This window comes from Sorex araneus, chromosome 1 (genome assembly GCF_027595985.1).
Source record: "Sorex araneus isolate mSorAra2 chromosome 1, mSorAra2.pri, whole genome shotgun sequence".
Taxonomy (NCBI): domain Eukaryota; kingdom Metazoa; phylum Chordata; class Mammalia; order Eulipotyphla; family Soricidae; genus Sorex; species Sorex araneus.
In genome coordinates, this window is record NC_073302.1 from 159,845,285 (window position 1) to 159,872,290 (window position 27,006).

At 35.6% G+C, this 27,006-nt stretch overlaps 1 protein-coding gene across 5 annotated transcripts in view; it reads left to right on the top strand.

The window, feature by feature from the left end:
• XRCC4 (X-ray repair cross complementing 4) overlaps positions 1-27,006 on the top strand; it is a 249,188-nt gene that overhangs the window by 21,856 nt on the left and 200,326 nt on the right. For all 5 annotated transcript variants that reach the window (XM_055140893.1, XM_055140879.1, XM_055140901.1 and 2 more), the window contains exons 2-3: positions 4,493-4,640; positions 7,250-7,425. In XM_055140893.1, coding sequence (XP_054996868.1) covers positions 4,502-4,640; positions 7,250-7,425 — 315 coding nt within the window. In that variant the 5' untranslated portion in view covers positions 4,493-4,501. The remainder of the gene's footprint in view (positions 1-4,492; positions 4,641-7,249; positions 7,426-27,006) is intronic.

Consider the following 27,006-nt stretch of genomic DNA (forward strand, 5'->3'; position numbering starts at 1 on the left):
ATATTACTGCATGATTTTTGTCTTATCACAAGTAAATAGCTCAGCGGTTGTTGGATAAACCTTTGTTCTGGTTTAATAAAACTATTATATATTCTGATTCTTGAACATTGGGAATGTAATAGAATTTTTAAAAATAGTGGATTTTTTGCCAAACCTACTTTAGGTTTATAATTTTTATTTTGTACTTTCTTTTAAAAGGTAATACAAAATAATGTGATCATGGGTATAGTTACTGATTGGTAACAGCAAGGGAAATATGCTAAAATCATTATTCTGAACTCAACTTTAGGTATCAGCCTATTTTTCTCAAGAGGGAGGCACTTAAGTTAATTGCTTTGTTGCTAACATGCATTTAGTTCATTCTGATCTTTAAGTTCAACTCCTTGGCATGGCTGTAGAAGTATGAACACCTGCACCCAAAGCAGCTTGAAAAGAAGCCATAACTTACCATGAAGGAAAATAAAAGAAGCTCAAGTTCAATGTTGTTATCAATGATACAGTGTTGTCACTAACTTGAACTGACCTAAGAGTCTTGGCTTCTGCACTGCTCCTTATCAGCATCCAAAAGGGCATACAAAATTCTTTGTAAACTAATTTAAAAAGCGTCTTGTTTATTCAGAAGCAACTGTGAATGCTATTTGTTCAGAGTGTAGATTCCATCAATTGCCCACCAGCCAACAACTTATTTTCCTTCTAAGAGAGAAGCCAAGTATCAAAAACACAAAGTACTAAAGATAAGCTTCTCAATTCTCAACTGTTCTGAGTTCTCAATAAACCCACTGATGTACAAATTGGGGTGGGACCCAACTGTTTCCACCTGCAGGCTTGTTTTAAATCCTTGGCTCTGGCTGGGAGAGGTGCTGATACTACTGCAACCTTTAGTGCCCTTAAAAAACAAAACACAGGCTTTCTTATGGGTCTAGTCAATCAGGCCTTCTTAAGAGGATTCTACCCCCTTTAAGCAATCTTGATATACTGAGCAGCTGCAAGAAACAATGGAATTGTGCAGTTTACTGCAACATGGTTAGAACTGGAAGATACCAGGTTGTGTGAAGTAAGCCAGAAGACGACAAACATAGTATGGTCTTGCTTATCTGTGGAAAAGAGAATACTGGATGAGAAAACGTATTGTAGTAAAAGGCAGATGCTTAGATCATCCTTGACCCCACTGTTTTGAGAGGAGTAGGACAGAGAAAGGGGCAAAGAAGAGAGTGGTAAGTAGTGGGTGAACACACATCAGGGCTTCAGTTATAACAGTGATATGAGTGAGGGGTATAACCACATATCCCAAACACAGATTCAGCAGAACTGAAAACATGAGAACTAAGCAGCAACCCCTGAAACTTTGTAATGTGTCTATCAGGTTGACAGGTGGGATGGAATTGGGGTTGGGATGGGAAGGGAAATCTGGGAACACTGGTGGAGGGAAGTGACATTGATAGAGGGATTGGTGTTTAATTATTGTTTGTCTAAAACTCAACTATCTCAACTCAACTCTTAGTAATTTTGTAAATCATGGTCTTTAATAAAAAATTTTTAAAAATCAAGCAAGCTTAAAAGATGGCAAATAAAATAGAAAAAAAATTCCTAAGGGAGTGGGGATAGTAATCTTGGAAAAAGAACATAAGACAAAAAAAAATCCCTGAAAACTTGTGGCTTGTCATTTTCATATATGTTGCTGACAAAAGCAAAGGGAATATTGATTTGGTCCTCTTAAAGACATTCCAAGTCATTCTTAGATATCTTCTATCTTCAGTATTTTGTATTTAGTATTTTATGAGATCATAACCCCGGTAAGTAAAAGAATGAAATAATTTTAAAACTGATTAAATTGGTACAAATTTTAGGAAATAAAGACAGTTGATAGAAAAGAATTGAGCCTACTCAGTAACAAAATACTTAGAGGATACCAAGTAGCCATGTTTGAATTATTATATAAATTAATTCTAAAATGTCTCACAGGTAGCATTTAGTGTTTCAAATCTGAGTTTATTAAATTCATAGAAACTTTGAAATAAAGTAATTTAATTTTGTGATAAGTAGAGTTAATCAGAAAATTGGAAAATATGTGAAACATGAATAATTAACAGTGTTGAAACTAGTTGGATCTCTAAATTTATTTATTTTTATTTTTGTTTTTTAAATGTTATTGAATCACCATGAGTTACAAGCTTTCATGTTTGGGTTACAGTCACACAATGATCAAGCACCCATCCCTCCATCAGTGCACATTCCCCACCACCAATATCCCTGGTATATCCCCCCTTTCCACCCTCCCCCTGCCTCCATGGCAGAAAATATTCCCCATACTCTCTCTCTACTTTTGGGCATTATGGCCTGCAACACTGTCAGGATGGGAAATGTGTGCCAAGTAGATAATGCACCAAACATAAATTTATTTTTAACATTACTGAGATTAAAGTCCTTTATATCAGTGATTCTCAGTTGATATCCAAGAGCACATTCACTGGCTAGGGTTGCTGTAATAAGACAAATATAAGACATGTAATTGTACTCTTGTATAGAAAAAAATAGACAAATCCTCCAAACCCTCCAAACTGAACTTTGTACAGATATTAAGTCACGTGATTTATGATTGTGGTAATTCAGCAGTACATTTGAGAAAGGATACTCTGATAAATATTACTGGGTCAATTAGATATCCATATGGAAAAAATATATCTTGACCCTTACTAGCTAAGATATACCAAAAATCAATTCCAGATGGATAAAAGATCTAAATTTGAAAGGTATAATGATGATACTTAAGATTAATATAGAATAAAATTTACTGACCAAAAATATTTTCACATAGGACATAAAGTACTAACCATAACATAAAAAATCAGTAAAATATAATCTTACTATTAAGAACTTCTTTCATTCATCCGAATATTATGAATGAAAAGGTAACTTAATATTTGGGAGAAGATATTATCTGAGTATCTACTTATACATGGACTTTACTCAAATAAGTTACAAATCAAGTAAATGAAGAATAAATCAATAAAAACAAAACAGTAAAAGTCTTGACAAGTGTGATTAGATAGGCTATAGACATTCTATTTCAGGGTTTATTATGTCTAGTGCACAAATAATATATGTATACTCAACATTGTTATTTATCAAGGAATTATTAATTAAAATCACAATGTAATTTTAGTACCAGTATGGCTAAAATGAAAAATATGAGAAATATTTGTAAGGTTGTACAGTAATTTAGAACTCTCATATACCATGCTTAAGTTTATACTAAACTTTCAAAGAACTTTTTGACATACAGTACTGAAATTGAACATGAGCATAGTCTGATCACGTCATTTCTTACATTCCCTTAAGTATATGTCCAACAAGAATGCATAGACATTTGCTAGAATGTTTATGGTAGTACTATATATGATATTCAAAGTCTAAAATATAATTAAATACATATCTCTGGTAGAATAGATAAATGAATTATATATCAGGCCCCATATAATGAAATACTATACAAGCAGGAGAATGAACTCATTCCTTTGAAGCAATATGGACAAATTTTAGGAAAATATTGTTAAAAGAAGCCAGGCAAAAAAAATAAATCTATGCATATGACTGTAATTACATGGTAGTACAAAAGGACTCAAAATTCTAATCATTGTTAGAAGTAAGGAGAGTAGATTTTTTGTAGGATGTAGGTAAGAAAGGGAGTGTGGAATGAGTTCTGAGGTGGTAATGTTCTGCTTTTTGATCTTGTGCACTGTTTATATGAAGTTGTTCAATTGTAAAGTTCCTTCAATTGTGTTTATATATATTTATATGTTTATATATGTGATTTTCACTTTATATAGTACTTCTATAAAGTTTTAAAAAATTTTTTAGGTCTTAGGATGTATGTAACCCATATAATCCATGTATTATAACCCTTATACCCTGTGAATATAACTCATTATAACCCATCTCTATTACAGAGTTTTCTGTCTCAATCGGTAGAGTGATTCACTGAATTTAGTAACCTCTTTCTTAGGGGAGGAGTGATTGTTTGCTTCCAACTCCAGGATTCTGAGCTTTTTCTTTCTCAATTCTAGTCTTTTCTTTTTATATTTTATATGTCTTTTTGTAAGACAGATACTAAGGCACAAGTTTGCCCTCATTAATTTTAGTTGCATTTCAGTCTTGAGATTATTCTTAGATCATTTTCATAGATTCTTGTGTTCATTTTTTTTTTTGTTATAGAGAAGGAGGATATTGACTTTGGAGGAAAATTTACTCTTCACATTATCAGAGATGATAATTTACATTTATTCCAACTCGTGCAACTCATGGGCCATTTACTGACCTCTGCTTTTTTTCATCTGTATAATTATGAGTAAATATGAAGCAATATTACTGAATTGGTGATTGACTAACTTTTTTTCTCTTGGTGCTTTTTCTATCCAAGAGACAAGTACAAAAAAGGTTATTGTCTGGTAATCATAATTTCTTACAAACTGCTTGTTTTATTCTTCTATAACAGGTACCAGAAATGGAGAAAAAAGTAAGCAGGATCCGTTTTGCTTCTGAACCCAACATCACTCATTTTCTACAAGTCACTTGGGAGAAAACACTAGGATCTGGTTTTCTCATTACACTCACTGATGGCCAGTCAGTTTGGACTGGGACAGGTACTATAAAAGAAGATTTTAAAGAAATTTTTATAGTGTGCTGTTCTTGGGTCTTAATTGATAGTTCAGTTGAGGTGCTTTAAAATAAATATTGACTATTATTAACATGTTGCTTTTACTTACCAGTGCTGTCTATACTCAAATTCAAAATTGTTAAAGCTTTCTGCTTTTTAAAATTGTGTAGAGAAATAATCATGAAGCCCCACCAAATTCTATTACCATCTGCATTTATTTATTTTTAAGTGAAGTACTTTAGTTTAAAGAGATTGATAGTAAATAATAGAGGGAGGAAAAGAAAGGATTAAAGGGGGAAAGGATGAGAGAGAGAGAGAGAGGGAGAGAGAGAGAGAGAGAGATTCAAAGAGAACATGGAATTTTCTCTAGAGAGGTAGGAATCCATATTTTTGTTTGTGTTTGTGTGACATTTGGTATCATTCAGGAATGACTCCAAGTGGTAGTTGGGAAGTCATGTGGTATATGTGAAACGTGTGTCTAACCCTTAGAGCCATCTCCTTAGCCCCAACAGTACTTTAGTATTTGAATTTGGTTATAGTTTTTGAATGATACCTTTATACAGAACATGTACTTTGTGCATGTATCTTTTCTTAGGGTCTTAGGAGGTATGGAAGGTAGATTGACTAGGTCAAGAATTTGTGATGTTTTCATGGCAAGTGGTAGTACTTTTAACTTTAAATATATTTAATTTATATTTCAGTGAAGAATTTATGTATTTGTAGTTTTTGTTAAATTTTGAAGTATTTTATTAAAATTTGCTACTATAATTATTTCATCATCTTTTAAAGTGATAAAACAGTGTGGAATTTAGTTCCTTTTTTTCAATGTTTCAAATACTATTATATAGCACAGTCAGAATTTGTATGTGCAGGGTTTTTTTTTTTTAGTTTGCCTTTAATGACTAAAAGCAAGACATGTTAACATACAGATTATCGTAAAATAAAGAACTGCCAATGGAAATATTTGCAGTACCTTTTGTCATGTCATTATTATTACTGTTTTTCGGTTTTTATTTTGGCAGTACCAGTGATAAAACCCAGGGTCTCACAAATGCAGAGCAGGCTTTTTACTACTCAACCACATTCTGTCCTGTAATGATGTTTTTTTTCAAGCTGTATGTTTCTATGATAAGTTAGTTGTTGACTGATTGTTTCAGTGTAGGAGTGATGGACAATTTGCAAGTTAGCTCTAGGTGTGTTGAAAGAGTGACTTAGCCCTGCTTTAGGGTGTAGGAGGTAAACTGAGTTATGGACCATGGGAACATTTTAATGCCAGTCATATGGGAGAGAAAAGCAGTTCTAACTGTATACCCTGAGGCAGGTCCTAGGTGAAATGGTTGCTGGTATATAATTACAACTTAGATATTTCTAATTAACAGATTATTTTGTATAATAAGAAATTTTGGCCAAACAGATGACCTTGAGGTAATTTTAAGAAACATAATTATCAAAGAAAAGATTAAATTTTAATCTGGTAAACTTCATTCACCAAGGCAAAGGACAGTAATTATATGTTCAATTTTTTTATCATTAAAGATTAGAAATAAAAGAGTACTATAATTAACTCTAAAATGTTAATTTAGCCAAGAATACAAATGAAATTTGCATTTCTGAAGTATTTATTTTTATGTCTTATGAAATTTACTGGTAGTGTTCCTAATTCTGTATTTTTGAAAATTATTTCCGCAGAATAAATTCATTGATATGTTAATTTTCAAATATATCAAATAATGTTTCAAATCTAGTTTCTGTTACATGTTTCCATATCAGGGACAAAATATCAAACAAATTATATAACTAGTTTTTATATTTAGTATTGTTACATAAATATAATTTGGTTTGGCACTTTATAAGTAGGCTATAACATGAGTAAGAACGTTGAGGCAATTAAATAATTGAAACATAAAAATGAATTTCCTATACCTCATCCTGGATTTTTTTTTTTTAGTATAACTTTTTGATTGCTACAACCTTCAATTTGGATAATTTTTTTCTCTTCATTTGGGTGAAATTAAAAGGGTATGGGGTTCTTTTTAATTTCCCACACACTAAACTCACTTACTTCTTTTTCATTAGCAATCTTGTATCTAATGAATGTTCTGGAGTCTAATTATCATGTGGTCTATCATCTCTTCAACATTATAGAGGATTATAAGGTCAAGTCATGAAGTTAGTTCACAATCAATGATTATTATTTGATTTTTACAAAAATTGCAATGTATAGTAGTAAATTTATATCATCTATTTCTGGAGTACCTTAAAGTTCATTATATTTTACTACTTTTGTATTATCAGATAATTATATCTACTTTATTTGTCCTAAATGTTTATATTTGATAGTTTTGTGGAAATTAGTGTATATGACAGATTTATAAAAATATTTAATAATTGAAGTAATAAAGTATGCCATGATGTGATACCATCAAGATTTCTAAAGGGAGAATTAGATTGTATGTTTTTGTTTTTTGTCTATTTGTTTTTGGGTCACACTGACAGTGCTCAGTGTGTTTGTAAGTCTAACTATATCTCATGGTGAGTCATTAAAAAATATAAAATAAATAAATACTGTCACTGACATTTTCTTGTTTCCAATAGTTTCTGAATCACAGATTTCCCAAGAAGCTGAGGACATGGCAATGGAAAAAGAGAAATATGTTGATGAATTGAGAAAAGCACTGGTGTCACAACCAGGACCAGCTGACACATACAAGTTCAATTTTTCTAAAGAGCTTTGCAATTTCTCCTTTGAGAAAAACCTTAAAGATGTTTCAGTAAGTAAAACTTTCATGTTATAAATTGTATAATGTTACAGCATTTATTGAGGAATTATTTAGGTAACTGCCTTTCCAAAAAAAACTAAGAAATAAAAGGTTCAGAATTGGTTTTCAAGTTAGAGGGGTGCTACAAAGCTTCAATCATAATCTTTTTAATTAGTGAACAGTAAAAAATTATTTTTAAATTGTATTAAGTTTTTAATGCTGTATAACATAAGTATTATAAAGATAATTTACATGAATAAACAGTCCTATAAAGTGCAACAGTAAGTCTTAAACTATTGAGACATGGCCTGTTGTGTTGTTTTAAGAAATAATGACTTTAAGAAAGAAAATATAATTTACCTTTAAAAATTATAACTTTTTAAGGTTTTTATAATATGTTTTTACCTTATCAGGAAGAGATGATGCAAAGGTGTATAGTTAAGTATAGTGAAAAATACCACTAGTATATTAAGTAGAGTCTCTTGTCCCCGTGCCTAGCTGTCTTCACTGGGACCCCTCAGAGTGGGTGGGTTGAGTTTCCCAACCCGCCCCGAGCAGAGCCCCCACAGCAGAGGAACCCAGATGTGTGGGACCTGGGGCTGAAATCTCCAGGCCTGCTCGGATCGGGACTGGGCCTCTTCCGTTCAGATTTTCCAATAGCTAGGCTGTCATACCCAGAAACTGCCCCCCCCCCCCCGGCACCATGTAATCCCATTAACAGCCAACATCCAGAGACTATAAAACCAAGCCCCTGACATCTTATAACCTAGTTCTTCCTCTGGGAGAACCTGGGAAGCTACTGAGAGTTTCCTGCCTGCATGGGAGAGCCTGGCAAACTCCCCGTGGCATATTTGATATGCCAAAACCAGTAACACTGATGGGTCTCATTCCCCTGCCCCTGAAAGAGCCTCCAATGCAGTACCGTTGGGAAGGACAAGTAAAGAGAGGCTTCTAAAATCTCAGGGCTACGACAAATGGAGACATTACTGAGACTGCTCGAGAAAATCGACGATTGATGGGATGATGATGATGATGGTATTTAGAAATTATTTGCATATATCTACATATACACATATATATGTTTGTATTGTGAAGGTGGTTACTTTGTTGTCTAAAGTCACATACTTTTGTAACTCATATTTTAGATTTTGCTTCTGAGTCTCAAGCTAACAGACTGTACCAAGCCTACCTATATAAGTACACAAAAGTTTATTTTCTGCAACAAGGAGTCAAGGAAAATCATGTTTCAAAACTCTACCTCCTGAATTCTTGCACAATATAATATTTGCAGGACCTTGAGGAGTTTGAGTACAAAGATGTATACTACTGACTGTTAGGGTTCGACTCTAATGTCCCTTTGATTGACCATATGTTCTATGCCTGCATCAGGTGACAAACATGAGAGGACATAATTGTTTTCTTGGAAACTGGCAGAAAACGCCTCTCTAGGGTAGAGATCCTATATGCTAATGAGGTTGAGTTATTCACTGGTCAATCTGAAGACTAACATCATTTTGGACTGGGGTTTTAAGCTTCCTAGTGACTTCTGGTTGATGTCCTCCAAAAGCTGCTGGAAAAATACAAAATTTTCTTTGAAGAGAGAATATTCTTTACATTTGAAAATTCTTTAATGGCTTCTACAGAATTTTTGTTAATCAATTACTTTGAAATCTACCTACTTATTAACTCCTTTTTTATTGTCAGATTAGACAATATATCTGACACTATACATTTTACCTAAGTTTATTGGATATTTAGAGATTGAATTACTTGCTTTGTGCAAGTATTTATTGATCAGTTATGAACTCCATGGTAGAAAAAAATGAAGGGAATTTGTCGTATATTAAGTTTAGAGACTTAATAACTGTGTTGGAAATAAATGAATTAAATATTTAAAATTATTTTAGTTTTGAATTATTAAAGGATTTCACCAGTTAGAGAGTCATTTGAAGCAGCAAGTAAAGTTATTGTTTTCAATTATATATATCATATGAGAATAATATGGAAACTAACCAGTAATTATTTCTATTTAGAATTACATACCTTTTCTACCAATTCTGGTAATTTTTTTCTTGACAGTTTATATGTTTTAGTATACTGATATTTGAAAAACTATGATATAGAGTAGATTAAGTTAAAAGGTTTGAACATGATACTGAAATTTCTTATTTATTGCAAAGTGTTCATTTCTATAGCCCAAATCTTTTCTTTGACTAACATTCTGTATAGTCAAGTGATGTTATATACTAGGCAACTGATGACTCTTTCTTCTAATATTTTGAAACACATCACTGTCACACTGGGAGTAGTGCCATTTTCCACTCAACAAGCATTTGTATATAATGGGTAACATTTCATGAAGCTAGTGTCTGTTTCTCATCTGTCTTATGGACACTGATGCATTACAAATTTCAGGTTTATTATATTTTGGAAACCTAAAAAACTTTTAATATATTTGACATGATAAAAAGGATGGTTACCATATTTGGTGTGGGAATATAACTTGTCAATTTTTACTGGTTTCACTGCTTCATGAAGAAAGAAATTGAAGTTCTAAGGATGTCTTATACTATTAAGTTTTCATATATAAGTGTTGAATTTGATGACAATAAACCTGAACAAATAGCCTGTTGTCATCTTGAAATAGCTTTATTAGCACTGTAGCACCATCATCCCTTTGCTCATCAATTTGCCCGAGCAGGCACCAGTAACATCTCCATTGTGAGACTTGTTGTTACTGTGTTTGGCATATCGAATACGCCACAGGTAGCTTGCCAGGCTCTGCCGTGTAGGCGGGATACTCTTGGTAGCTTGCTGGGGGAGAGGGATGAAGGAATCGAACCCAGGTTGGCCTAGTGCAAAGCATACACCATACCCGCTGTGCTATGGCTCCAGTCCAAATAGTTTACTTACAGCTAAAAACTTGAACTACTACCTTTTCAATAGATTTTCTCAAGAAACGGAATAAAAGTTTCCTAGTATTACAGAAGTATATTGGTTCCCTCAAGGATATATTGTAAAGTACTACACTGAAATTCATTAAATTGTTTTTATTTAATTATTTATTTGTTTATTTCACTTCTCACAAAAAGAAAACATACTTTCAGAGCAGGTAGTAAAGATTGAGTTTAATTATAATATTTTGAGATATTTAAGAGCTATTTTTTTGTTATTTGAAGGAAGTAATATTTTTTATTTGGAAGTGCTGTCAGCTTTATGGATATAGCTGAAAACTACTAGTTCATATATCTACATTTCTATGGGGATCTTCCAACACTTCAGGATGTGTTTCTACAAATAATTTTACAGTGACAATCTCTTGTAAATTTATTTGGTAAAAATAAGCAATCCATTGGAATCATGGAAGACCATTTTTTAGGCTAACTTAGTGTTTTGGATGACCTAGAAACTGAAAAGGAATTTATCTTTTTCTTGATGATATAGACATCTGGGTTGTTGTTGAAAATCACATCCTGCATTTAGGAGAAAAGATGAATGTAGGCTCAACTGAAAAAGTAATGAATTCTGTGTTTCTAATTAACATAAGGTGACTCTCTTATGGCAAAGTATATGACATGAGTTCTAATTGCATTTACTATGAGATATATAACTCTGAGAGTCAGGGTGTTTAGACTTTTGTTGCCATCAATTTAAGCTATCTTATATATTTTTACTTACCACTGCACAATTTGAACATTTTGAATACTCAGATCCTATAGGTTTATTTGAAACTTATTACGTTTACATTTATAATAAATTTTATTTTCTCTTTTAAAGAATAACTGGTATTTTTATATTAAAAAACTGATTTAAAAATAATTATGTTGTGTTTTGTCAGAGTGAAATAATTGTGATTTCCAAAGTGATGAAGTATTTTACATTTATGTAGATTTTTATATTTTTATATTTTAGGAGGAATGCTGTATAATTTTCTTTAGATTGCTTTTGAGCTCATAAACCTCAAAATTCTATTTATGCTTTAATTATCTTTTCATTATAGATAACAGTTCTTTTTCTTTTCGCTTAATTCCTACAGAAATAAATGTCGAATAACTAGCTAGAACATTAACTCTTGTTCACTGTACAGTGCAAACCTCTGGGATGTTTTCTACTCTTTCACCAGGGCTCTTGAGTTCTGGGAAGATTGTTCTGATATCATACTCTGGTGTCAGCATTTGGGAGTCATTATCTCTTTACTATAAGTCCTAGCACCCACTTGGGAGATTATTCATGTACTTTATGTCACTATTTTACTACTTTCCGCTTTTCACAGTTCATACTTATTTTGCAGTGTGTACATTGTCATGTTAACAGTGTATCTTAATATTTTCTTCTACTTCTTGTTTTTATAACTTGCTTTGTTTTTCAGGTAAAAAATATTATTTCAGGAGCACTTAAAAGGACCTAAATACATTTTATTTTTATTTGTTAATATTTTGGAGGTTTACCAACCAGTACTCAGAAAGCCTATGGTCCTATGCAAAAGCACAAGGGTGCAAAAGTCCTTGGACCGTGCAATTCTCTGGATTACCCAGTGCCGGGGGCCTCCAGAGCCACACTTGGCGATGTTCTGGGGACCATGTGCTATTCGGAATCAAACCTGGCATGGACACAATAGTCATGTATTTTAACCTCTTGTATTGTCTTTTTGCTCCCTAACTATATTTTTAAAGAAAGTTGATGGATTTTTATCATTTTTCTTACTGTGCCCCTCTTTTTACACCCATAAAGGCTTAAAATACATATATATATTAATTTATGAGGGATTTGAGGCCACATCTAGCGGTGCTCAGCTGTTCTTGGCTCTGTGTTCAGGAGTGTTCCCTGGCCATGCTCAAGAGACCATGTACAGTGCTGGGAATTGAACCAGTATCCATTCAATGCCAGGCAAGCAAGAACATTACCTCCTTACTATCTTTCTGCCCTATAAAGTTTTTAAACAAATGTCTTAGATTCATGCTAGGTCCTGCTATATTGTCGTTTTATATTTATATAAATAGTGAAGACCATGAAATAAAATTAAACACACACACGCACACACACAAACACACACACGTGAGCACTCAAAATTAGCTATAGTTTTTTATTACAATCATCATGTTTTATTTGCATCTCCTTTCACTTCTCCTTCCACCAGCAGTCAAATTTGGGACATAGTTATAGTTTAGGCTAGAATTCAACAACTTAAATAATACAGAGAATTTTTAGGATAGAGTTTCAAATAAGCAGTCCTGGCTTAATAAGATGTATAGTTTTGTGCTATTGTTGGTCACTAAGATTTCTTTAATTATGTTGCATTACTATTGTTAACAGTTTTTAATCTAATAATCCAAGATGACTGATTCTTCACCTTTCAAGCCATAGGATCAAGTTTAAGAGAAAATGAAGAGCTTATGTTTTTGTTTTTCAATGCTTTATCTTAAAATTGCATGCATTACTTTCTCTCGTATCTCATTGTTTAGGACTAAGTTGCATAGTTTCAGCTAGCAATAGGAGAATCTGTGAAATGTGATTTTAAACTATGCTCCATGCCCAGACATTTCCTTAGTATGTATAAAATGGGAATATTCAGGGATAAGTAGTTAATATTCATGAAAAATGGAAGCATTCAGAAGCATTTCTTTTGTTTTTATAATACTATTTCTTTAGTATTTTGATTATAAATTGTTATTTCAGTTTTTTTAGTATCAAAATGCTATACTATACACTAAGGTACAGGCTAGTTTATTATATATTTTGTATTCTTTATTAATATTATTTATAATTTTTATTTATTTTCTTAGTGGAAATGTATTTTAAGTTCAGAAACCTTCCTACATTTCTCAGATATATAAGAATGATGTAAAATAAGTTAGCCCAAAGCAGCCAAAGCTGTTTTTAAATACAGCAGTCCAAAATCCTATATTATTGCCATGTGTCCTTGTGGTTTTGGGGACTTTGAATTCACATGGCTATTTCCAGATGAAATATCAGAATTGGAGCATTTATTATGATACTTTGCCAAATACTTTGTCAAAAATAGTAATGACTTTCAGGTTTGTGGGTGTATGGGTGCAAATGTGTTTTGTGAATGCCTGAAAAAGAAATTGTACTATTCTTTATTTTAGTGATAATATATTTGTATATATTTTCCATTTTTATATTAAACACTTTATAATTTCCTGACCATTTTGGAATGTGGAAACTATGAAGTAATATAAGTGATGCAGAAATCCTGCTCGAAGTATAAATTTCCTAGTTAAACATAGACGAGACTTTAGAATTACTTAAAAAAATTCTAAATTTCAGTTGTTCGTTCTTTAATATTTTATTTCTTTCTCTTTTTACATATTGCTTTGCCTCGATGTAAAATGTTTTATTCACTTAGAAACTGCTCAATGTGAACATATTTTAATTTGCTTTTTCAGTTACTTCAGATTGTTCAGGATAAAACAGTTTCTCATAAGAGCACAACTAGAAAGTACCCTTTAAAACATGGCTGTTAAAAAAGCTTTGAATATTAATAATATTAATATTTGTTTATTGCTTTTTAGTTCATCTACTTTAGCATGTATTTTAAGTTCATGTTAACTTGTTATTGTCACTATTTGTATGTCAGGAAATAGATGCTGAAAGCTTAACTAGAGGTTGCATGTCAGGGATGGTAGAAATCAAACCTGTTTTCTAAATCCAAAATAACTTTAAAAATATTTTATTTAGACCTTAATAATGTTAATATAAAATATGTCCTTGTTAAATCTAAAACTTTTACTACTCTAGACAATTCTTTTTCTTTTTCATTTCTTTCTATTTTGGACACTCAAGGCATAGTCTTGACTTTGTGCTTAGGATTCACTCCTAGGATGACTCGGGAACATCTAGGTAGGATGCCAGATGTAACACAGATTGACTGAGTTGAAGGCAAATGTCCTATCTCCTGTTCTATCTCTCTGGTTCTCTTTATCACGACTTTTAAGCAATGTAATTAGAACGTGTTTTGCTATATTTCGGTATGTATAACTTTGGTATAAAATTTGATGGCTATTTCAGTTTATTATGTATTCTATTTTCTTTATGCATGCTTGCTAATCTTTGGTGGTGAGTTTTCTGGTATGTGTGTATGTATAAGCAAATGCCATTTCCAAACAAGAAAACTCATCACTAAAGATTAGCAAGCATGCAAAAAGAAAATAGAATACATGATACAGTTACAAAGCTTTCATGTTTGAGTTTCAGTCATACAATGATCAACATCCATCTCTCCACCAATGCACATTTTCCACCACAGATGTCCCCAGTATTCCCCATCCCACCCCTCCCCCTGCCTCTATGGCAGACAATTTCTCCCATACTCTCTCTACTTTTGGGCATTCTGGTTTGCAATACAGATACAGAGAGGCTATCCTGTTGGTCTTTTATCTACTTTCAGCACATATTTCCCATACCAAACCATCCCTCTAACCATCATTGACTTAGTGATCCCTTCTGTGTTCCAGCTGCCTTCTCCCCCAGCTCATGAGACATTGTTAACCTACAAACTTGTACTTTGTTCATAGGTAAATTTTTTTGAAACCTTGCAATGCTTAAGGTCTTGATTTTTAAACCTTGTTAAGTTGGATTAGAACATTTGTTTTAGGCCTTATTTAACTTTATGGTTAAGTAAAATATTTCTGTGTTCTTAACCCAATGCCTGTTTTGTGTCTATATAGATTAGTAAAGTGAATTTTATGAATATGTTATTTTAGTTTTGTATTTCAGTTATTTGGGCTGTCTGGACTTTGTCTTCTTAACTTGTATGCATGTTATGATGATCTGTTATATTTGTTGCTTATTTTGCATGTTTGCTTATTTTGAAACTTTCAAAATTTGAACTGGAAAGATAGAACAGCAGGATTGATCTCATGCTTTGCATTTAGGAGGACTAAGTTTAGTTCTGGCACTTGCCCCTTGTGCATTTGTAGGAGCAACCCTTGAACACTGAGTCTGTGATTACTCTGGAGCATCACTGGGTATGGCTCACAAACAAAAGTATAAACAAAACAAAAAATTTATTCAACTTATACTGTATCCATATTATTATTATATTTTAATTTATAATTAATATATGACTACTATCACTGTCACTGTCACTGTCATCCTGTTGCTCATCGATTTGCTCAAGAGGGCACCAGTAACATTTCTCCATTGTGAGACTTGTTATTACTGCTTTTGGCATATCGAATACGCCACGGGTAACTTGCCAGGCTCTGCCGTGCGGGCGAGATACTCTCAGTAGTTTGCCAGGCTATTCGAGAGGGGCGGAGAAATTGAACCCGGGTCGGCTGCATACAAGGCAAATGCCCTACTGCTGTGTTATTGCTCCAGCCCATGACTACTATTTATTATTTATATATAACTATAAGTTATTGCTTATAATTAGTATATTGCTACTCTATGTTTCTTCTGGATTCTCTCAATAGAATAAGAGTTTGTATCTGTACATACTTGTATCTATATATGCACTCATCTGCATTTTTTTCTATATATGTTAAAATCCTTTACTTCAATCCATATCACAGCTTTGTCCTTTTCCTCTTATTTGTATAACTCATTCTGACAATGAAAATTTACCTCTATTATTCATAAATTTTTTGATCAGTTTTTGGTTTTTTGTGTTGGGTGGGGGGCGGGGGGAGTGTCTTATGGGGCACACTTGGTATTGCTGTGCACCTGGGAATTATTCCTGGCAGTGCTGGGAGAACCATATATAGTATGTGCTGCTGGGGATTGAACCCGGTTTGCTGCATATCAGGCAAATCCTGTTTGCTGTCCTATTTCACTCAGGCCATGTTGTTTGCTCAGTCGTAATATACATGAGAAGTATTTTCAGAATTGTTAATTAATATCCCTGTGAAAACATATTTTCTAACTATAGTACATTATATATAATTTTTTGGGGGTGTGAGGGCATATCTTTATGATATGTATTCAGAAGTGTGATTTTTTTCTAAAATGTCTTAAATGTTTCTTTCCATCTCTTTCAGAATCTTTATGCCATTTCGGGTTCATCTGACATAGTTGATATCATTTTGGGTGGTATTTGAATAATTATCAGGAATCGAGTGTATAATAAAGTATATTCAGAGAAATGCTACTTCTTCATTCTTACTACCCCCTTCCCATTCCCTTATGTAATTTATTCTAGTAAATTGCTCTAGGTAATCAAATGCATGATTTTCTACCTTATGTCTCATATTTCTTTTGTATAATCAAGTATATGTCTTTTTATTGTCTATTTCTTATTTATCGTACACTGTAAATTCATTTTAGTTATAGCAAAATGTCCTGGAATTCTCTCCATGCCAATTTATAATTATTTTTGATTTAAAATAGAGGGCTGGAGCGTGTTTTGGGGCCATACCTGGCAGTGCTCAGTGCTTACTTTTGCCTCTCTGCTCAGGAATCACTCCAGGTGGAGTTAAAGGGAACATATTTGGTGCTTATGGCCTGGGACATCTGAAGAGCAAGGTTATTAGCACCTGTGCTATCTGTCTGGCCCTTCCATTTACATTTTTACAGATGCCTTATCATATCATGATGACACCATGCCATATCATCATCATTACCATCATCATTTATCATCATCATCATCTCATTGATCATCAAATCGGTCTCAGTAACGTCTCCATTTGTCCTAGCCCTGAGATTTCAGAAGCCTCTCTTTACTCATCCTTTCCAATGGTGCCACATCAGAGGCTCTTTCAGGGTCGGGGGAATGAGACCTATCATTGTTACTGATTTTGGCATATAAATACCCCATAGGGAGTTTGCGAGGCTCTCCGATGGGGGGCAGGGAACTCTCAGTAGCTTGCTAGGTTTACCTCAAAGCAATGTCCTTTCTGTATGGGCACAGGAAGACAGTTAATATGCTTTGTAACTTGGGAGCTGATTGACTCCAATAATATTTACTCCTGGGCATCTGCTTTCTCAGCTCATTTGCCCTTAGTTCCTAGCACCCCAAAAGCGGTCCCTATGAAGGACGGAATGAACCCAGAGTAAGTTGTGAGCTACCCTGGCATCAAAATGGGCCAGGCCAAAGTGCCAAAATACTCAGCTGTAAGTTGAGAACATGGGTATAGACAAATGCTGTCATGATCCAAAAGTAGCAACAAGACTAGGACCCTGCTGGGGTTAGGAAGACTAACTTGGCCTGAGGACTGTGGTCTGGAATATATAGTGAATGTCCTCAGGAAGAGCCAAACTTAAGTCTGATATATCTCTTACTGTGCTCATACAGAGTGACACTGCTAGAAATATTAGAAGTAGATTTACTACGACTAATTGAGTGGATTACTAGCTGAAGAAGGAAGAAAGCAACACACCCTGACACACCCTTGTTTGGAACCCACCCTTGAGCAGATCTAGTAATCTGGAATAATCTCTTTAGATGAGATTTTTGTTAATCTCCTGGAGGAGTTGTTTTACCCCTCTTTGTTGATTTGTTAATGTCAACCCACCTTTGTGTCACAGCCCTATGTGATTGCTGTATAAACTAAGATTATGGGGGAAGAGAGGGAGACAGCAGAGATAGAAGAAGAGGCAGGAGAACACAGACAGAGGCAGCAGGACACAGAAGAAGACACAGCAAGGAGAGGACAGAGGCAAGACAGAAGCAAGGAGCAGACACAGAAGAAGACACAGGAGAAGAAATAGCAGAGAAGACAGAAGTGAGAGAGAAGACACAGAAGCAGAGACAGAGAGAGGTCGGAAGAGACCAGAGGAGAGACTACAGAGACAGAGACAGAGATAGAGAGACAGATAGAAGAGCACAGTGGCACACACAGAAGCAGAGTACAAGGACGAGCGATCTCAATTCGGTCCATACACAGTGGCTCAAGAGCACCAAACGTGAGCGGCGCGAGAGAGAAATATATATATTTCCCTCTATGATTTGTTACCTGAGCTTGAGCAGTAGCACAGTGGGTAGGGCGTTTGCCTTGCACGCGGCCAACCTGGGTTCAATTCCTTCGTCCTTCTCAGAGAACCCGGCAAGCTACCAAGAGTATCTTGCCCGCACGGCAGAGCCTGGCAAGCCACCTGTGGCATATTCGATATGCCAAAAGAACTAATAACAGATTTCACATTGGAGACATTACTGGTGTCCGCTCGAGCAAATCGATGAGCAACGGGTTGACAGTGATATAGTGATGATTTGTTGCCTACTGTCTGAACCCCATCAGATATGGTGTGGTAATTAGGGATTATGGGTAGGGAATGTCCTATGTGGCCGCACAGTCCAGGAATGTGTTCACTCATATGTGAGGCTCAGCCCAAGCTTGTGGGGAGCGGCCTTGAGTATGACAGTGGTTGGGTTGTGAAGGTTGGCTGCCGGGGCTGGGTCTCTTGGGGCGGGGAGGGCTCTCACCCGCCCCCCTCTGATCTTTTGTGTTTTTGGTGATTCATCTATAAGGTAAATTGCTGGTTGTGTGATATTAGAAATTATAACCATGTGTTATTTATAGTATTGCTATCAGTAAATAAACAGTTTACCATAGTTATATAGTTTACCACAGTCTCACTAACAAAACATGCTGTTATATTTAAATTTTGTTTTCTAATCTAACCCAGTGTGAAAGGGTATCTTAGTGTTGGGTTTTTTCTGTGGGTGGTTTGTTTTGGAAGCACCCCACCAATGCTTAGGACTTACTCCTGGTACCGTAGTCAGGAATCACTCATGGCAGGGCTGAGGGAACCATATGGGATGCCAGAGGTCAAACATGGATTAGCATTATGAAATTGAGCAAGTATTATTACTCTGGCCTTCAGTGATTTTTACTTTTTATTTCTCTAATTGCAAGTGAATTTAAACATCTTTTTCAATTTTTAAGGATTATTTGTATATTTTGGGGGGACATAGTTGCCTCTAATCTTTCTACTAGTTTTTCAGTTTTGCCCCTCACATTTTATTTAAATTTATATATTACAGGGCTGGAGCGATAGCACAGCAGGTAGGGCGTTTGCCTTGCAGGCAGCTGACCTGGGTTTGATTCCTCCGTCCCTCTCAGAGAGCCCGGCAGGTGACTGAGAGTATCCCGCCCACATGGCGGAGCCTGGCAAGCCACCCGTGTCGTATTTGATATGCCAAAAACAGTAACAACAAGTCTCACCATGGAGATGTTACTGGTGCCCATTCGAGCAAATTGATGAGCAATGGGATGACAGTGATACAGTGATACAGATATTAGTCCTTTGGGGATTATTTATTCATTTTTATTTATTTTAATTTAGCTCACATATTAATAATAGTCTTGAAAACTATGGTTCTGATATATATACTTAGCACACCTCACCAACTCAAAAATACCCAAGACTTTCCACCAATGTGGAAGGTCTTGGGTATTTTATGTTATTTCAAGTCCACCTCATTCTTCTCACCCACATGTGGGCTCCCTCCACCACCACCACCTTGTTTGGTATTCTTAGTTTTGTAATCCACTACAAGTGGTTTAATATCATTTGATACTCTTTGTTCCCTTGTTTCCTCTGTACAAACAAGTGAGATTCTCTCGTATTTGTTTTCCATTCTCTGGCTTACTTCACTTCACATTATACCCTCTTACTCCAATCATATTACTGCAAACTGCATGATTTTTTTTCCCCTAATGGCTCATTGTAGTCTGTTTTGTATTGAGGGAATCTGGCATCCTGGAGTACTTTGTGCTTTGGTATCTCTGCAGAGATTAGTTGTAAGGCAGTGGGATTGGGACTTTGGCATGGCAGCATCTGTGGAGTGTGGGTGCAACTGCCAGGACTTCGCCAAGGCAGGAACTTGGCTTGCCCTCCCATGGGCATCCCAGAGTTTTCAGCTGAGAGAAAGTTGTACCCATAAAATTTTAGTGGTTTGGCTTACATCTCATCAAGATTTACTTATTTATCTGTAGAGCTGGGCTTATGGATGAGTTTGCATGGTCATGGCTGTGGGATATAGACGTGGCTGCCGGGATTTCTGGAAGTACAGGGAATGAGGATGGTTGGGAATTATAGCTTCTTTATTAAAATTTAAATATTTATTTAATCATGCAACTTTTCAAATTAATGTTTTTGTCTTGGAGAGTAGATGCCATGAGGTAGAATTGCTGGCTCATATAGAAACTCTGTTTTGAGCAATCTCCATATTATTTTTCATAGAGACTCGGCAGAATGGTATTATTTTTTTAAAGTGTTGCAGTGAAATTTATTCTGCAAGTGTCTTTTTTGTGTTGGATTTCCCAGAATATTAATCTAGAAAAGTCTGTTCTCAGATATTTCGGATAACTTGTAGTGAAAAAAAGAAGTTTGATTCTCTGCCACAGAAAATGAATCACATTTTGATCATATCAGTATGGTATTGTTATCTTCTACATTTTTTTCTGTAAAAAATTACTTAGAAAAAATTCATTTTTTATTTGTGTATGTATAAATTTCTTAGGCTTCAAGATAATTTCACTTAATATTTTTATTGGAATTGTTACCATTATTCTTCGTAGAGGTTTTTAATACTTAATAATTGCAGCTACATTGGACTGAGTTGTTATTTTAGCTCTCTACATACTGGGACCTTATGTCTGTCATTTTTCAATCATTTACTGTGTTTAATGATTAGAATGACAACTATGTGCCTTGCTATATATAATTCTGATGATTTTATTAAACGGGCTCTATTCTCATCTCATTATTATGGATAAGAAAAGTAATGCCCAGTTGCACATAGCTTATCTAAAACCAAATACCTAGTTATTAGCAGAACTGAGATAGAACACAGGAAAAGTAACTTCAAAGCATATGGGATGAATTACTGAACTATATATGTTTCTTAATTTTGTATGCAGTTATGTGTTTAAATTTTTATTGAGTTGATTTATTAAAGTTCTGTTGCATTTGGGCTGGAGCGATAGCACAGCGGTCGGGCGTTCGCCTTTCACGCAGCCGACTCAAGTTCGATTCCTCCGCCCCTCTCGGAGAGCCCGGCAAGCTACCGAGAGTATCGAGCCCGTGCGGCAGAGCCTGGGAAGCTACCCGTGCATATTGGATGTGCCAAAAACAGTAAAAATAAGTCTCCCAATGAGAGACGTTACTCGTGCCTGCTCGAACAAATCTATCACCAATGGGATGACAGTGACAGTGACTGTTGCATTTACGATATTCCAGGAATAAAGTTGTAAGTGCCTTGATTAAGGGAATAACTACAAAAGGAATGCTCCATGGTAACATAAATCACACATCACATGTGTCAGTACGTACAGAACTAATTTGGTCAAATTTATAAAGATCTTTTAAGTGTTTTCCAGGTAAACATCCTTATTTCTTTTGAAAAATTTATTTTTATTATTTATTTCATTGAGTGTGTGGCTAGCATGTAATATTCAGGGGACTCTGGGGCCACTCCTGGAAATACTTGTCCATTCATGTGATTGCAATATGTGATTGACTGTTTGGGCCCCAGGATGCAGTACTTGGGCAGACTACTTAATGCTCTGGATCTGTAGAACCACACCAAGAGATGCCTGGGAAGCCATGAGGACCTGGGAGTGAACGTGTTCATGTGCCCTAACTCTTGTGCTAACTCGGTATTCCTAAGATGTTTTTTATTTCTTAAGAAATTATCATTAATTCTGGTTAGTTGTGCTAAAAGAATCTCTCAGAGTCATCAATTTCAGAGTTGTTATTTAAGAGCTTTGATTATACTTTTGTTTCTAAGGGCCATGTGTTAGGTGTTATTAAAATTTTCTTCAGAAATAATTATTTAAAAGTACTGATTTTCATTGTTGGTATTATAAAATTGGGATATAGCTCTTTAAAAAATGACTAGAGTTCTCAGCCCGGGTAGCAGGTACCTGAAATTATTCAGAGATTCGTGTCTCTGTAGAGAATATTAGCAGGAGGTAGAGTTAACCCGGAGGCGTATCTGTAGTGGTCGGGAGTTTGCTGTCATGTCACTGGCCCTGTTCCACCAGATCTAACTAAATCTACCAGAAGATGCACGCCAAGCATATAAATCTTCTGAAATCTCCAGTCCCTGCAGTTGAAAGCCCAAGAGTGCCCATGGGAGGCAAGCAGGCCAAATACCCACCAAAGCAAGGCTCAGACAAAAAGCACCGATTTCCCACCACTATAGCCTCCCCCACAACCCCCATATTTGGAAACCTCAGCCCCCTCACCCACCTCTCACATCTGCCCTGATGTCCATTCACCAACCCAGACCATAGATCCGGAAGTGTCTGAATCTTGTTACATTTCTGGAGGCAATAAAAACCTTAATGTCTTTTTTAAAGAAATTTTTTATTTTATTGAATCACCCTGAGATAGAGCATTACAAAGCTGTTCATGATTGGGTTTCAGTCTTACAATGAATGTTCCAACACCCATCCCTCCATCAGTGTAATTTCTCAGTGACACTCCCAGTGAGTGTCACCAGTTTCCCTTCTACCCCTGCAAATCACCCCCCATCCCTGCCTACCCTGGAAGGCACCTCTCCTCTCCCCTCCCCTCCCCTCCCCTCCCCTCCCCTCCCCTCCCCTCCCCTCCCCTCTCGTCTCCTCTCCCCTCCCCTCCCCTCCCCTCCCCTCTCCTCTCCTCTCCTCTCCTCTCCTCTCCTCTCGTCTCCTCTCCCCTCCCCTCCCCTCCCCTCCCCTCTCCTCTCCTCTCCTCTCCTCTCCCCTCCCCTCCCCTCCCTTCCCCTCCCCTCTCTCTCTCTCTCCCTCCCCCTCCCCCCCCCTCTCTCAGCAATATGGTTTGCAATACAGATGCTGAAAGTTTATCTTGTATATCCCTTTACCTACTTTCAATACTCAAATCTTGTCCAGAATGATCATTTCTGACTGATGTTGTCATAATGGACCCTCCTCTATCTTAACCACTCTCCATCTCCCACAACTTGTGATAATTTTCAACCTTTGACATGGCCTTCTGGCCCATTTCCTCTGGCCTTTGATATTAGTTTCATATTATTTTTAAAAAATATTCCACAAATGAATGCAATCATTCTCTTTCTGTCCCTCTTCTAACTCATCTCACTCAGTATGATACTCTCCAAGTCCATCCACTTATAGGAAAAATTTCATGACTTCATTTTCATAACAGTTGTGTAGTATTCTATTGTGTAGATGTACTATAGTTTCTTTATCCATATGTCTCTTCCCGGGCACTCATATTATTTCCAGATTCTGGCTATTGTGAGTAGTGCTGCAGTGAACATGGATAAACAGATGGTGTTTCTGCTGTGTGTTTTTGGATCCCCAGCGTATATTCCCAGAACTAGTATTGCTGGGTCAAATGAGAAAACTCAATTTCTAATTTTTTTTGAAAAAATTCCATATTTTTTTCTAAAAGGCTGGACCAATTGACATTCTCACCAGCAATAAATGAGGGTCCCTTTCTCTTCGCATTCATGTGAACACTAGTTGTTCTTGTTCATTTGGAGGTGTGTCAGTCTCGGTGGCATGAAATCATACCTCATTATTGTTTTGATCTGCATTTCCCAAATGATTAGTGATAAAGAGCATTTTTTCATGTATCTTTCGGTCATTCAGTTTTCCTCTTTGAGGAAGCTTTTGTTCATTTCTTCTCCCCATTCTTTGATGGGGTTGGATATTTTTTTTCTTGTAAAGTTCTCCCAGTGCCTTGTATATCTTTGATAATAACCCTTTATCAGATGGGTATTGTGTGAATATTTTTCCCATTCCATGGACTGTCTTTGTATCTTGGTCACTGTTTCTTTTGAGGTGCAGAAACTTCTTAATTTAATATAGTCCCTTTGTTAATCTTTGCTTACACTTGCTTGGTCAGCAGTGTTTTATCGTTGAGGATGCTTTTAGCTTCAATGTCATAGAGGGTTTTACCTCCATTTTTTCCCATGTACCTTATGGATTTAGTTCTGATGTTGAGGTATTTAATCCATTTTGATCTGACTTTTGAGCATGGTGTTAGGTAGAGGTCAGAGTTCATTTTTTTTTACATGTAGCTGTCCAGTTTTCTTAGCATTATTTGTTAAAGAGGTTTTTCTTCCTTCACTTCATATTTCTTCCTCCCTTATCAAAGGTTAGGTGATCATATATTTAAGAGTCTGTGCCTGAATATTCAACTCTATTCCAATGGTCTACGGGTCTGTCTTTATTCCAATACCGTACTGTTTTAATTACTACTGCTTTCTAGTGCATGTTGAAGTTGGGGAATGTAATGCCTCCCATTTTCTTTTCCTCAAGTATTGCTTTAACTATTCGTGGGGGTTTATTGTGCTATATGAATTTCAGGAATGTTTTATCTGTTTTCTTAAAACTTTCATAGGTATCCTTATAGGGACTGCATTAAATTTGTATGATGCTTGGGGAAATTGCCATTTTGACAATGTTAATTCTCCCAATAGATGAGCGGGGGATGTATTTCCATTTCCTTGTGTCTTCTTTTATTTCTTAATGTAGTGTTTTGTAGTTTTATTTGGACAGGTCCTTTACTTCCTTAAATAAGGGGCAAATACCCTGATACTTAAAGCAGAAAGAGACATCACAAAAGAAAGAAAAAAAGAAAAAAAAATTACAGACCTAAATCCCTGATGAACACAGATGCAAAGATCCTCAATAAAATAGTAGCCAATAGGTTGTTGACTCTCACCACTTCTATTAAATATAGTACAGGAAATACTCACCATAGCAGTTAGAAAAGAAAAAGATATTAAGCGCATCCAGATAGATAGATAAAGAAGAAGTCAAACTGTCACTTCTTGCAGATGACATGATATTATATTTAGAGAACCCTAAAGTTTCTACCAAAAGCTCCTACAAACAATAGATTTGAATATTAGAATAATTGAATAGTTTCAAAATAAATACTCAAAAGTCCACAGATTTCCTATATGAAAATAATGAAAGAGCAGAAAGTGATATTTAAAAAAATTCCATTTACAATTGTGTTATTAAATAAATTTTTAGATAAGAACATCCCAACACTGATAAAATATAACAATGTTCATATAAATTTATTTTCTAGAACTTTTGATTTTAATATTGCAACTTTGTTATGAATTTTAATCCCAAAATTGTATCTATATTTTTCATTTTTTCTACATTAAAAATAAATTAAAATTTATTTTATTTTATTTTTTTTATTGGTTCACCATGTGGAAAATTACAATGCTTTCAAAAGTCTCAGTTATACAATGCTGAAACAACCATCCCTTCACCAATGCCCATATTCAACCACCAAAAAAAAAAAAGAACAACCCAGTATACCTCCCATCCGTCCCACCTTCACACACCCTCTTCTCCGCCCCCGCCTGGATAACTGATAAATTTCACTTTACTTTCTCTTTACTTTGGTTACATTCACTATTTCAACAAAAAACTCACTATTACTGTTAGGAGTTCCCCACTAGAGTCAGACCTGCTGTGAAGAGATATGAGGTTTTGGATTTCTGTATTTTAGCAACTAAATCAAGGGAAATTTCTTTCAGAAATTGGATCATTGCAAGCTTGTATCTCTCCTTAGTGGTCCTCATAATATGGCGGTCGCCACGCCCTTCCCCCCCTGCAAGAGAGAGAGACAGAGAGCACAGAGAGAGAGAGAGAGAGAGAGAGAGAGAGAGAGAGAGAGAGAGAGAGAGAGAGAGAGAGAGAGAGAGAGAGAGAAACCTTTCCCCTCATGGGTAGGCATGGGGCCGCAGCTTAGTTCTCAGTCTAGAGTCATTCTGCAAGGAGCTGCCAGTATCAAAAGTAGTTTAGTTGGCCTCTGGAATCATGCTCGTGCAGCCCCCAAGATCATATCTCAGTGGTGAGCCAAAAAGTTTTTAAAAATTAAAAACGGATTTTAGAAAACCATCAGTTACATGTATTTATAGTTCAGCCTCTTCCACCCAGATCCCCCATTTTCCAGTAGTTAGGCAGTCACACCCTGAGACTGCACCTGGTGCCGTGTAATCCTATCAGTGGCCAACATCCAGATACTATAAGATCAAGCACCTGAAAGCTGCCAGACATCTAATAGTCTAGTTCTCCCTCTTGGAGAATCTGACAAACTACTGAGAGTCTATTGTTCACTTGGGAGAGGCTGGCAAGCTCCCTGTGGCATATTCATATCCAAAATATAGTAACAGATATATACATACCTCTTGGAGAGCCAGGCTGACTACCAAGAGTATCCACCCACGCGGCAGAGCCTGGAAAGCTACCCGTGGTGTATTCGATATGCCAAAACAGTAACAATAGGTCTCATTCTCCTGATCTGAAAGAGCCTCCAATCGTTGGGAAAGACGAGTATGGAGAGGCTGCTAAAATATCAGGGCTGAGTGTAATAGAGACGTTACTGGTGCCTGTTGAGTAAATCTACGAACAAGGGGATGACAATGACAGTGATACAGCGGGTTTTAGACATGAAATGAAACAACTCTTGATAAAATTGTGATCGCCATGTGACCCTGTATACTTCATAGCACTTAAATATAGAAATTCAAATGTTTGTAAGTGACAATACTTTTGATGAAAAGTGATAACCATTTTCCACATAATTTTATGGACTGCTTATAACCATGGAATACACGTGGTGACTGGTGACTCAAAGATAAAATAATTTACTAAAACCTACTCCATTGCTGTTTCAGTATTTGGG